This window comes from Nerophis ophidion, linkage group LG14 (assembly GCF_033978795.1).
Source record: "Nerophis ophidion isolate RoL-2023_Sa linkage group LG14, RoL_Noph_v1.0, whole genome shotgun sequence".
Classification (NCBI taxonomy): Eukaryota; Metazoa; Chordata; class Actinopteri; order Syngnathiformes; family Syngnathidae; genus Nerophis; species Nerophis ophidion.
The window spans coordinates 17,683,474-17,697,391 of record NC_084624.1 but is presented as its reverse complement, the minus strand read 5'-3'; the positions used below and the strand labels follow the sequence as shown (position 1 = coordinate 17,697,391).

The following is a 13,918-nucleotide window of genomic DNA, read 5'->3' as shown; positions in this document are numbered from 1 at the left end:
TGTCATTTCTCTTAATATCTCATTGACAAAATTATTCAACCCCTTGAAGATCATAACTCTTAAGAACAGAATTTGAATAAGGTCTTTTCAATCAGGTGTTGAATGTTGAATGATTAGAACCATAACGAGCAATAATTAAACTGATTGAAAAAGACTGTGACGCTCAGCTTCTTGTAGATGGTCAATGGTGTATTTGCAACATGGTGAAGTCCAGGGAGTGGTCAAAGAAGTCAAGTGAAGAGGTAATTTCTCTTCATAAGAAAGGATATGGATATAAGAAAATAGCAAAGACATTACACATTCCAAGAGACACAGTTGAGAGCATAATTTGCAAGTTTAAAGCTAAAGGCACAGTGGAAACACTACCTGGGTGTGGTAGAAAGAGGACGCTGTGTGCAACTGCTGTCCGGTATTTGAAGCGTACAGTGGTGGAAAAACCCCCGGGTAACAGCTGAGGAACTACAACAGGAGGAATGGGCTAAAATACCTGTAGATCATTGCAAGAAGCTTGTGTCCGGTTATGTATCACGTTTGAAGGATGTAATTACTGCCAAAGGGTGTTCTACTAAGTACTATAGATGCATATAACTAGGGCGTTGAATAATTTTGTCAATGAGATATTAAGAAAAATGTCCTTTTTTGGTATTTTGTAAAATACAGTGTTGCAATTTAAGTTGCCTTTTTTGGTATTTTGTAAAATACAGTGTTGCAATTTAAGTTGCATTTGTCTATTTGACACATCTTTATTTGATATGACTATAAACAAAATACGGAATAAATGTCCAACTTGCTAAAACACCAAAATTGTGTGGGGGTTGAATCATTTTTCATCACAACTGTATATATATGAACAAAACGACAGTTGTCTACTGTTAGCATACATTACTTCAATGAAACATGGTAGGAATGTCTGTTACCAGATACTGCATTAGTAAACAGTAAGGATGTGGTACTCGGTATAATCCTGCCCGGGACAATCCGCATAAATGGAACAAAAACAAAAAGATTGTGATATAAATCGAGATCCGATGACATTAAAAAAAGTGATTTTAAATTTTTTAGTGCAGTACAGTACAGTATTAGTACAGTATTTGTTTTGGTTATAAAGAGAGTACACTTGCAGTTTTTATTTTTTACACCAATTCAAGGATCTTTAAACATTTTAAAGTTTTATTTAATAAGATATGTTGTAAGACTTGGCCTTGGAGAAGGCATTCGACCCTGTACCCCGGGAAGTCCTGTGGGGAGTCCTCAGAGTATGGGGTCCGCTCCCTGTACGATCAGTGTCAGAGCTTGGTCCGCATTGTAAGTCGGACACGTTTCCAGAGAGGGTTGGACTCCGCCAAGCCTGCCCTTTGTCACCTATTCTGTTCATAACTTTATGGACAGAATTCCTCGGCCCAGTCAGGGCGTTGAGGGGATCTGGTTTGGTGGCTGCAGGATTAGGTCTCTGCTTTTTCCAATTGATGTGGTCCTGATGGCTTCATCTGGCCAAGTGCTTCAGCTCTCACTGGATCGGTTTGCAGCCGAGTGTGAAGTGACTGGGATGAAAATCAGCACCTCCAAGTCCGAGTCCATGGTTCTCGCCCGGAAAAGAGTGCCATCTCCGGGTTGGGACGAGATCTTGCCCCAAGTGGAGGAGTTCAAGTACCTCGGAGTCTTGTTCACGAGTGAGGGAAGAGTGGATTTTGAGATCGACAGGCTTCTTCAGTAATGCGGATGCTGTATCGATCCGTTGTGGTGAAGAAAAAGCTGAGCCGGAATGCAAAGCTCTCAATTTACCGGTTGATCTACATTCCCATTCTCACTTATGGTCATGAGCTTTGGGTTATGACCGAAAGGACGAAATCACGGGTACAAGCGGCCGAAATGAGCTTCCTCCGCCGGGTGGCGGGGCTCCCCCTTAGAGAAAGGTTGAGAAGCTCTGCCATCCGGGAGGAGCTCAAAGTAAAGCCGCTGCTCCTCCACATCGAGAGGAGCCAGATGAAGTGGTTTGGGCATCTGGTCAGGGTGTCACCCGAACGCCTCTCTAGGGAGGTGTTTCGGGCACGTCCGACTGGTAGGGGGGTCTTGACACGTTGGGAAGACTGTCTCTCCCGGCTGGCCTGGGAACGCCTCGGGATCCTTCAGGAGGAGCTGGACGAAGTGGCTGGGGAGAGGGAAGTCTGGGCTTCCCTGCTTAGGCTGCTACCCCCGCGACCCGACCTCGGATAAGCGGAAGAAGATGGATGGATGTTGTAAGAACCACAACTAATTCATGATAATGGTAGGTTGTTGGGATATGTAGTATTCTGGTTGTTAAAAACATCAACCCAACCGAAAACCCAACCAACAGTGGATTTTTCTAACCGTTCCACCCCTAATAAGTGGTATATGCGGTGCATATTATGTGTGGCATGTGACTGCTTATAGGGAAGAATATAACAGGAGACTGAAGAGACACAGCAGCAGTGTTGTTAATCATCCTAACCAGGTTTAAAGCAATCAGTCTGAATACAGTGGGTGATTGTGAGCTCAAAACTAAATCACAGGTTGGATCCCAGATGACATATTTGACCTAATATTTTTAGTTGGCAAAAACAAAAGCAGCTCAACTCAATAACAGTTTATGAACATATTCCTTGAAAACATCACTTTGTGTTCTTCACAACTCTCGCTGCTTAGCCTCGGAGAAGGACATGGTTCAGCCGAAGGTGGAACGCATGTTGACACTGGCTGAGCAGTGTCTGGAGCGAGCCAGGTCATTTCTAAACAAGACCGCTGACCCCTCTGCACTTTCGGCCTCTGGTTCCTCTTCCCTTTCAACGAGCCAGTCCAGCTGTCGTCCAGTTGCTGCGGTCATTAATGCAGGTTGGAATACTACAATTACCACCGAGCACGCTGCAGCCAGTAATCCATTGAATAGTCACTTGATCTTTAACCCTTGTTAATCCCAACTCTGCTGTCACAGCTACTTCATCTAGTGAGCAGGAAGAGTCCAGTCCCACGAATACTTGCCGGCACCCGGGTGATGATCGGGTGCGGTCCCCTTTCCTGCCTCCTCATGTCTTCCAAAGACTACAAACAGTGGTGTTAAAGGATATGCACAAAAAGTAAGGCTGTGTTTTTTATGCTCTAAACTCCATGTTGCTATGTTCAATGAGGGATACTGTCAGACAGTAGCAGGGCCAATGAGACGCTAGTTAATAAATTTATTTTCTTTTAAGGGCCCTGTCAGTATACAACTTGTACAGCAGCGTGGATTAAGGACCCACAGAGGTCACTAACATATTCTCTTTATTATTTTTTTGCTCTTGTAAATTAATCTGGCAGTCATTTCTCAACATATCAATTTGTTTTTGAGTAATTGTTAGATAACTAACTGTACTTGGAACGCCCCCTTTTCTTCACCAGATTTAATTTGTTGCCCCCTCTCGGTGTGATGCCATCTACGGAACTGGGCCCAAATACCCTGCATAGAAAGTGTGGATAAGGGCATGTAAAATTATTATTTTGATCATTTCGTTACATTTTTTTATTGCCCTGGACCATGATTACTTTGAAAATTTAATGCATAACATTATGAGCAAAATTCAATCGTAAAATAAATGTCATTTCCAGACTCTCCTTCTTTTCCATAGACACCATAGCCTGTTTGCTCATGCTCTTTCAGCAGTTCCTCAACTATCTTGAAAAAAAAACTTCCGTAGACAAGGACGTAAAAACAAAATGCTAGCGGCTTATCTTCTTTTTCATTTTTTTCCATACAAAATTCCAGCCAAAACATTTTTTCTTCCAAGTCTAAATCATTGAAATGGTTGCTGCAAATTAGACTCCTTTCACTTGGCTTGTCCCCTTTTGCATAGGTCAATTTGACTGGGGAGTGCCATACTTTCCTCATATTCCCATCATTTGGAAATATTTTCACGGGCTGACCCTTTCTTTAGATACAACCTGCAACAATGCATCTGGCAGCCATATTGATAATTCCTTTAAATTCTGTGCGGAAATATCGTAATTCAGGATGAAGGTGCTACCAAAACACATGATACACAATAGCTACGTGCACATGGATACATTTGATCAGAATAAAAATACTTCATGTAAACACGCCATTTGGAATATTCTAACCCGATCACAAACAATCGGGTCAAAATTTAATTCCAATCGAAACAGGTGGTTTATGCTGATAGTCATTGTGATTGTAGCGCATGAAATCACTAATTCCAAAATTCGGTTTAAAATTATCCTTACTGCGCGTGTCTTTGATGCAGCTATACTGTATTTAATACTCTCGAAATGAAGCAATTTTCTTGCTGCTGTCTCCCCCGTTTAACTTGCACAGAAGTAGCATTATATGTTGTGAGTTTGTTGTGTGAAAGCAAGATTAGCAAACACAAAAGTATGTTATTGAGTGTCTAGTGTCGATCTACCAATAAAAGAAAGGATCCAGTCAGGACATTACGATAACTCCAAGCATTAACTGTTATTCTCTGGACACATACAAAAAATGTTGTGACAAAAAGACGCAACCTGTACATAATCACAACATAAAAAGCACAGAACAGCTCCATTTCAAAAAGAGAGGTAAAACAAAAGTAGTGAACATAAGGTAAAAATGTTAAATATATACCGCGATAACGTCGGACAAGCAGAAATGCACAAAGCCATGTTTGTTTACAGTGGAAATCTACTGCTTTTTCAGCACCTCCAGTAAAGTGAAGTAGCCCAAAAGATGGCGCCATAGCACACACAATAACACGTTTCCTATTGCGATATATGGTGCGCATGTCAAAGTTAAGTATTCCGATTTAAGGTGTGATACACGAAAATTCAAGTCGTAATCGCATTGTTTTTTTCAGGGTCCATGTACACAGTAATATTGTAGTGTTGATCAGATTAAATAAATGTGGCCTATGTACACTTGGCTACATTGAAATTGTCTCTTGTCTTCTGTAGGTGATTCTAAAATGTGCTAAAACCTGTTAAAAGTTAAAGTTAAAGTACCAATGATTGTCACACACACAGTAGGTGTGGCGAAATGAATCCCTGCATCTGACCCATCAATCTTGATCACCCCTGGGAGGCGAGCGGTGCATTGATCAGCAGCGGTGGCCACGTCCGGAAATCAATTTTTTGAACCCCCAATTCCAACCCTTGAAGCTGAGTGTCAAGCAGGGAGGCAACGGGTTTGGACAAAATTTGCATGATAGCCAATAAATTTGATTTTAACATGTTTTTCTTTTTTTAACAGACATTTGAACTCCATTTGCGTGAATGTACCTTTTTTAATGTCCAAATAATCTGAACATTTTAAATAGAAATGTTCATTGACTGTCACATTTTATGTTGACATAAACAGTTCACCGTGTAGGTCAACGTCAACTTGAAAATGGTATTAGTTTACGGTGTTGTTTGTATTCCGAAAAAGTGCCTGTTTAAGTGTTTATTTATGTATTTGTTTTAAGGATGCAGGGATGCAACAGCAACCAATCAATATCAGCCAATCTATGTGAAAAAGTTGAATCAGCCAATGCCAATTAATGGTTTTCAATGCCAGTCACAAGTGTTGGTACCCTCTGACGGATATTTGGATTTTTTTTTTTTCTGGCTGACATAGGCTGCTAGCAGCTAACTGTATTTTTATAAACAGTGTGGAGTCGCTCCTGCTAAGTTAATAATGATTAATAATGAACTCCATTGCAGCAAATAAAGAGATAGTGGCCAGAAATCACCGTAATGTGAGTGCCCACAGCCCTGCCCATCCCATCAATCATGACAGGCATCCTCCAGGCTCCTTGAAGGGCTGCCACTGTCCTCATAATTTGTTGATAGACCAGAGCGACCTGTTGTCAAAGTCCCAAATAGATAGAAATGTCTTCAATGGAAATAATCGGCAGGCATCAGACCCTCCACTTCTCCCACTAGTCTATTGTGTATCCAACAGCAAATGGTCCGTCAGGACTGGCAGGTTACCCCGAGGCTGAGCTTTTCGTAAACAAGATCTAGTCAATTGCGTTGAGAGACATGTTTATCAATTCCATGTTATAGATTTCAGTGAACAGTGCAAAAGAGAGGCTCTTAGAAATATAAGATGAGACGCAGAAGCCAAGCAGGGAAAAATGAGGGGAGTGCAGAGGGAAGCATCCACCCTAAGAGAGAACAAGCAGGAACGAATTGTGTTTTGATATTGGTATACTGGCTGGTAAAGGAAAATATTGTCTCAGGACTTCCCCCCACATTCGACCCGTACCAGTTTGCTTATTGCCCTAATCGCTCCACAGAGGATGCCATCTCCTCTCCACTCCACTTGAGCTTAGAACATCTGGAAGGAAAGGACATACAACCTTGTTTCTGGACTTCAACTCGGCGTTCAGCACAATAATCCCACAGAACCCGGTGAGCAAACTGGCCCCCTAAGATTAATTACCCCCCTATGCAACTGGCTGCTCGACTTCCTAACAAACAGACCCCGGTCTGTGAGAGTGGGCGACAACAACTCCAGTGCCATCTCCCTGAGCACCGGCTCCCCCCAGGGCTGCGTCCTGAATCTTCTGTTGTTCACACTGATGACCTATGACTGCTGCGCCAGGTCCACTGCTAACCACATTGTGAAGTATGCGGACAGATAAAACAGTAGTGGGCCTCATCCAGGACAACAATGACATGGACCACAGGAAGGAGGTGAAACATCTGGTTGACTGGTGCGGAACCAACAACCTGGTCCTGAACGTCGACCAAGACCAAGAAGATCATCGTCGACTTCAGGAAGCACCCATCCAGCCACGCTCCACTATTCATCAACGGCACAGCAGTGGAGATGGTAAGCAGCACAAAGTTCCTGGGGGTGCAGATAACTGTCAATCTGACCTGGTCCCTACACACCGGAGCTCTTATAAAAAGAACTCATTTGCGCATGCACTTTTTGCGTTGGATGAAAAAAGCACATCTCCCTCCCCCCATTCTCACCAAAATCTACAGAGGCACTATAGAGAGCCTACTGACCAACTGCATCTTTGTCTGGACTGGCGCCTGTGGTGCCTCAGACGGGAAGTCTCTGCAGAGAGTGGTGAGGACGACGGAAAAGATCATCAGGACTCCCCATCCTCCTATCCGGGAGATCGCAAAAAGCCGCTGCCTGACCAGGGCGCAGAAAATCAATAGAGACTCCTCCCACCCCCATCAAGGACTGTTCTCACTGCTGGACTCTGGAAAGAGGTTCCGCAGCCTCCGTATCAGAACTGTTCTGTAATAGTTTCTTCCCTCAGGCCATAAAGACTCTTGAAAGCATCATAATAATCTCCTCAATTCCCCCCAAAAACGGATTAACTCGCTATAAAGTCAGTACAACATACATTCGTAAACGTGGATGCATACGCAAAAGTGCACTATATTTATCTGTACAGTAATCTATTTATATCTGCAGCTTCTTTTGTAAATGCCCCCATTTTGCACCTCTTGCTCTTTTATCCTGCACTACAACAAGCTAATGCAATGACATTTCGTTCTTATCTGTACTGTAAAGTTCAAATTTGAATGACAATAAAGAAAGTCTAAGTCCAATAGCACTCACCATAAACACATTAAGAAAATTGCAGTTAATACATGTGATTGGTATCGGCTGATGTCATACATAGATGATCGTATCCTGATTCCCTCGTTTGTTTACTTTCACGAGTCTACATCGCTGTTACCTGCAGTAATTAGTCTGTCCGATTAGTTTTTTTCCATGTAACCATTACATGTGTTTTCTATGTAACTGCAATGTCAAAAGAAATATGTAATTTTGTACTCTTTTAAATCTTGTTTTCTATGTATTATTGCAGGGATTGTGCACTGACTGAGCAAGGGATATTATATTTAATATTTTTGTCTATATTGTGACCCTATGAAAAAATCTTGTACCTTAACACTTAAAACTTATCACACATCTCCAACCTTTCCTTCCTCTAGAAATGATATTTTTCATTCCATTACAAATGTAATTTGTGTTTAAAAACTAAGCAAATATTTGTAAGTCATTTATTCCCATCAAAGGATGCAGCCCCAACAGGATATGTTTTACTTTAAATAAATTAATTAGTTTAAAGAAATGTTATTAAATTATACATAAAACAGCTTTCATTCCAGCTTTGTGTCTTATTAGTGTTATTAGTAGCTTTTTTTGTTGGTCTTTTTTCTCTTTTTTTTTTTTACCATATTCATTGTTGTGCTTTTTTTTAGTTTTCATGTTAATTTGTATTTTTAGAATGATTTAGACATGGTAATCTCTATGTAAGGGAAATATTTTTTTCAAAGCTACAAATGCACCAAGATGCAGAAATACATGTGTGTATCCAAGTATCATTGCTAATATGATGATACAAGCTGCAGTTTCTAATATATTTTCCATGGCCAATTTTTATATTTACTGTGAAACTGGAATATACATTTTTTTTTCACCTCTGCAACACTCTCAACCTTCCACAAATTTCTCCAAACTCATGTCTTTATTTTCCTAATTGTCAATCAACCAAGTATTTAGAAAAGCACTGCATGATAGTGATGTGTTATTAGAATTATAGTGATAATGTTTTATATCATTTTGAAACATGCTTGTGTGATCCAGGGAGCTGACACCCATTGAAGAAGCCTCACATTTGAATCAGAAGCTAAAAGCCAATTATGAGGCTCGCCTGGCAAGACTCACACCTGGTCAGGCCTATCAGAAGACTTCTTTAGTAAGTGTTTGTGTGTGTGCGTGCATTAAATGTGGACGAACAAGGACGGAATTTAGATTTCAGATATAAGGGGGACGCAATTGGATGAGTATGGGTGGCATAGCTTGAAGGGATTACATGCATATTTTGGACTACATGGGAAACAATTTATTTGTACAAAATAACAATCAACAGTGTTAAAATAATAATATTGCATGATGATTTATTTCAAAGGGAAACTATTATGCAAATCCAACTTTTCTTGCCTATTGATACCTCTTATTGTGTATTTGAAATCTGCATACGTCCCGAACATTTGAAATCAAACCATGTAGGCATTGCGGAAATACTTAGAAAATAATCTTGCCTTCGAAATCTGCACAGTTGGTGACGTCCGAAATTGGGAAAACTGTCAGCGGATTGTTGTAGTCCGTTTATGGTTTTGTTGTGGGGCAGACTGGCTCGTACATGCACATGCATCCTCCGCTGTTGCCATAATACAAATTAGCGTGTAGTTCTAACCTTTGGGTCGGCAACCCAAAATGTTGAAAGAGCCATACTGGACCAAAAATACAAAACAATCTGTCTGGATCCACAAATACTGATAAGAATCATGATTAATCTGAAAATCTATGTTTTTTTTACACCCATAATTTTCAGTGGAAATTGTTACGGTGCACCAATGTGATGAATTGACGTTGAGTACTGCCAGAAAGCTAATTTTTTATTCCTCATGAGACAACCAGCATGTTTTGCAACAGCGCAGCATCATGATTGCCATATACCTGCCGTATGTGTACGTTTACATGTTTGTGCATGTCGAAAACATGTTTCAACGTCGACTCAAGATTTGTGCTTACTGGAAAAAAGTCAATGCGTTTGGTAAACAAAACAACATCTGAACACTATTTTTTGAATTGCCGATGATTTAACAATACTACTTTTGTGAGAAATAAATTGTTCCCTACACACATAGCGAATCAAAATGTCAAGCGGAATTGGTTTGTCTAACAATGTTTACCACACAAGTTGTTGGTTCTTATAGAGTTGTGTTAGCTGGTTTAGGTAGCAACTTTATTAACTTCATACTGAAACCCATTTTTCAAATACTGAAAATGTATAAATATATGGTAAAGCACAAATATTTGACCTAAAAGTTATGTTTATCTCATCGTGTGTATGTCGTGTGTTCTTATGAAAACAGCCAAGGGAATGCAGCTCATTTGGGATTGTTTCCATGGTATCAAGAAGTGTATCATTATCAATTCAGTACGCAGCAGTATCACCGATACCAATACCTTTCCTTAAAAATGTTCATTTTGCAGTTAATTTGTTCATCGCCATTTTAATCACAAGAAAACACAAGACAAACTTTTTTGTTAAAACTGTACAGTAGTGAGGTACTTTCAGGTATGTATATATGTTTATGTTTAGGAGAAACAAGAAAAAGTGGGAAACGCATGCAGTGTAATTCCCGCAGCTCAAAGCAACTGTGTGAGAATGTATACCCGAATATCACAATATAATCATTTTCTACATCGTACAGAGACAAACCCGCGATATATCGAGTATATCGATGTACAGTGGGGCAAAAAAGTATTTAGTCAGCCACCGATTGTGCAAGTTCTCCCACCTAAAATGATGACAGAGGTCTGTAATTTTCATCATAGGTACACTTCAACTGTGAGAGACAGAATGTGAAAAAAAAAATCCAGGACTTCACATTGTAGGAATTAAAAAAAATATATTTGTAAATTATGGTGGAAAATAAGTATTTGGTCAACCATTTAAAGCTCTCACTGATAGAAGGAGGTTTTGGCTCAAAATCTCACGATACATGGCCCCATTCATTCTTTCCTTAACACGGCTCAATCGTCCTGTCCCCTTAGCAGAAAAACAGCCCCAAAGCATGATGTTTCCACCCCCATGCTTCACAGTAGGTATGGTGTTCTTGGGATGCAACTCAGTATTCTTCTTCCTCCAAACACGACTAGTTGAGTTTATATTAAAATGGATACATGGATGATACAGCAGAGCAGTGGTTCTCAACCTTTTTTCAGTGATGTACCCCCTGTGAACATTTTTTTAATTCAAGTACCCCCTAATCAGAGCAAAGCATTTTTCGTTGAAAACAAGAGATAAAGAAGTAAAATACAGCACTATGTCATCAGTTTCTGATTTATTAATTTGCATAAAAGTGCAAAATATTGCTCATTTGCAGTGGTCTTTCTTGAACTATTTGGAAAAAAAGATATAAAAATAACTAAAAATCTGTTTCTGATTTAGTAAATTGCATAAAAGTGCATAATATTGCTAATTTGTAGTGGTCTTTCTTGAACTATTGTGAAAAAAGATATAAAAATAACTGAAAACTTGTTGAAAAATAAACAAGTGATTCAATTATAAATAAAGATTTCTACACATAGAAGTAATCATCAACTTAAAGTGCCCTCTTTGTGGATTGTAATAGAGATCCATCTGGATTCATCAACTTAATTCTAAACATTTCTTCACAAAAAAAGAAATCATTAACATCAATATTTATGGAACATGACCACAAAAAATCTAGCTGTCAACACTGGATATTGCATTGTTGTATATTTTCACAGTTTATGAACTTACATTCATATTTTGTTGAAGTATTATTCAATAAATATATTTATAAAGGATTTTTGAATTGTTGCTATTTTTAGAATATTTTTTAAAAATCTCACGTACCCCTTGGCATACCTTCAAGTACCCCCAGGGGTACGCGTACCCCCATTTGAGAACCACTGCAGCAGAGGATTTGGAGAATATCATGTGGTCAGATGAAACCAAAATAGAACTTTTTGGTATAAACTCAACTCGTCGTGTACCTCGTGTACCTATTTACAGACCTCTGTCATCATTTTAAGTGGGAGATCTTGCACAATCGGTGGCTGACTAAATACTTTTTTGCCCCACTGTATAGCCCAGCCCTATGCTACGGTATTATCCGTAATAGCGAACTACTGCAAGAGATAATAATAATAATAATAATAATGGATTAGATTTATATCGCGCTTTTCTATTATTAGATACTCAAAGCGCTCACAGAGAAGTGGGAACCCATCATTCATTCACACCTGGTGGTTGTAAGCTACATCTGTAGCCACAGCTGCCCTGGGGTAGACTGACGGAAGCGTGGCTGCCAGTTTGCGCCCACGGCCCCTCCGACCACCACCAATCATTCATTCACCGGTGTGAGCAAGGGTGAAGTGTCTTGCCCAAGGACACAACAACAGCGATTTTGTGTGTTAATAGGTAGGAAGCGAACCTGCAACCCTCAGGTTTCTGGCACGGCCGCTCTACCCACTACGCCATGCCGCCCCTATTTGTAAATTATGGTAAGCGAGCTTCTACGTGAGAACGTAACGCAATTGAGTTTGTAATGCACAACATCGCAATAGGACAACGATCTGTACTAACTGAAAGTCATGAACAATCATTTTAAAGTATCTGTAAAGTATTTGCCCACATTTCATGTTTTGTTTGTACACAGCGAGCCAGACAGCGTCCAGTATGTACTGTAGTTGTTCTAACATGTGCTGCATGTATCATGATCGATATTAAAGTATTATTCCCTCTTTTGGTCCAGGATGTTCTTTTCCCAATTATTTGGGTCAGCACTAACCTGACTCTCGCCAGACCCTTGTAGTTCGCTGAGCTCTACACAAGGGTCTGGGCCAAGGGCAATACAAACTCCTTCAAGATAACCAAAAAAATTAACCAATCAGGATTGTGGTGCGGGAATTCATAGGCGTGACGTAGCGCCAAAGCTACTCTTTGATTCAAACAACAATGGCCACACGCAGCGAAGAGTCGTGTGCTGACATTGATTCTGAATATTTTTTTTTGCACAAACGACATCGATCGTCCAAATCATGGACGATCGATGTCGGGTGAAGAGAGGGGCCGAACTTTCTACCGATCTCCAACCTGGTGGAGAGTTGGCTGCGATGGTGGGGGAGGATGCTGCACAGAGCTGGCAGGCCCAAACGCATTGTGAGGGTCTGCTTGGAACGTCTGGCAGAGTCTCCTGTCAGAGAGAGTTTCAATTTCCACCTCCGGAAGAACTTTGAACATGTCACAAGGGAGATGCTGGACATTGAGTTCGAGTGGACCATGTTCCGCACCTCTATTGTCAGGCCCGCTGATTAGAGCTGTGGCCGCAAGGTAGTTGGTGCCTGTTGTGGCGGTAATCCTAGAAACTGTTGGTGGACAACGGCAGAGAGGGATGCCGTCAAGCTAAAGGAGTCCTATCAGGTTCTTTTGGCTCATAGGACTGCGGAGGGAGTGGACAGGTACCGACAGGCCAATCGGTGTGCAGCTTCAGCAGTTGCGTAGGCAAAAACTTGGACATGGGAGGAGTTCGGGGAATCCATGGAAAACGACTTCCGGACTGCTTCGAAGCGATTCTGGACCACCATCCGCCGCCTCAGGAAGGTGAAGCAGTGCACTGTCAACACCGTGTATGGTGCAGATGGTGTTCTGCTGACCTCGACTGCGGATGTTGGGGATCGGTGGAAGGAATACTTCGAAGACCGTGATCCCACCATCACGTCTTTCTATGAGGAAGCAGTGCCTGGGGAATCTGTGGTGGGCTCTCTTATTTCTGGGGCTGAGGTTGCTGAGGTAATTAAAAAGCTCCTCGGTGGCAAGGCCCCGGGGGTTGATGAGACCCGCCCGGAGTTCCTTAAGGCTCTGGATGCTGTGGGGCTGTCTTGGTTGACAAAACTCTGCAGCATCGCGTGGACATCAGGGGCGGTACCACTGGATTGGCAGACCGGGGTGGTGGTTCCTCTCTTTAAGAAGGGGAACCGGAGGGTTTGTTCCAACTATCGTGTGATCACACTCCTCAGCCTTCCCGGTAAGGTCTATTCAGGTGTACTGGAGAGGAGGCTACGCCAGGTAGTCGAACCTCGGATTCAGGAGGAACAGTGTGGTTTTCGTCCTGGTCGTGGAACTGTGGACCAGCTCTATACTCTCGACAGGGTCCTTGAGGATGTTTGCCCAACCAGTCTACATGTGCTTTGTGGACTTGGAGAAGGCATTCGACCGTGTCCCTCGGGAAGTCCTGTGGGGAGAGCTCAGAGAGTATGGGGTATCGGACTGTCTGATTGTGGCGGTTCGCTCCCATCATGATCAGTGTCAGAGCTTGGTCCGCATTGCCGGCAGTAAGTCAGACACGTTTCCAATGAGGGTTGGACTACGCCAAG

The 13,918-nt window shown here is 41.5% G+C and overlaps 1 protein-coding gene across 5 annotated transcripts in view; it reads left to right on the top strand.

The window, feature by feature from the left end:
- The window catches only part of LOC133568224 (VPS9 domain-containing protein 1-like), a 90,834-nt gene that overhangs the window by 23,279 nt on the left and 53,637 nt on the right, over window positions 1-13,918 (top strand). For all 5 annotated transcript variants that reach the window (XM_061920019.1, XM_061920020.1, XM_061920021.1 and 2 more), the window contains exons 3-5: window positions 2,665-2,850; window positions 2,951-3,092; window positions 8,588-8,699. In XM_061920019.1, coding sequence (XP_061776003.1) covers window positions 2,665-2,850; window positions 2,951-3,092; window positions 8,588-8,699 — 440 coding nt within the window. The remainder of the gene's footprint in view (window positions 1-2,664; window positions 2,851-2,950; window positions 3,093-8,587; window positions 8,700-13,918) is intronic.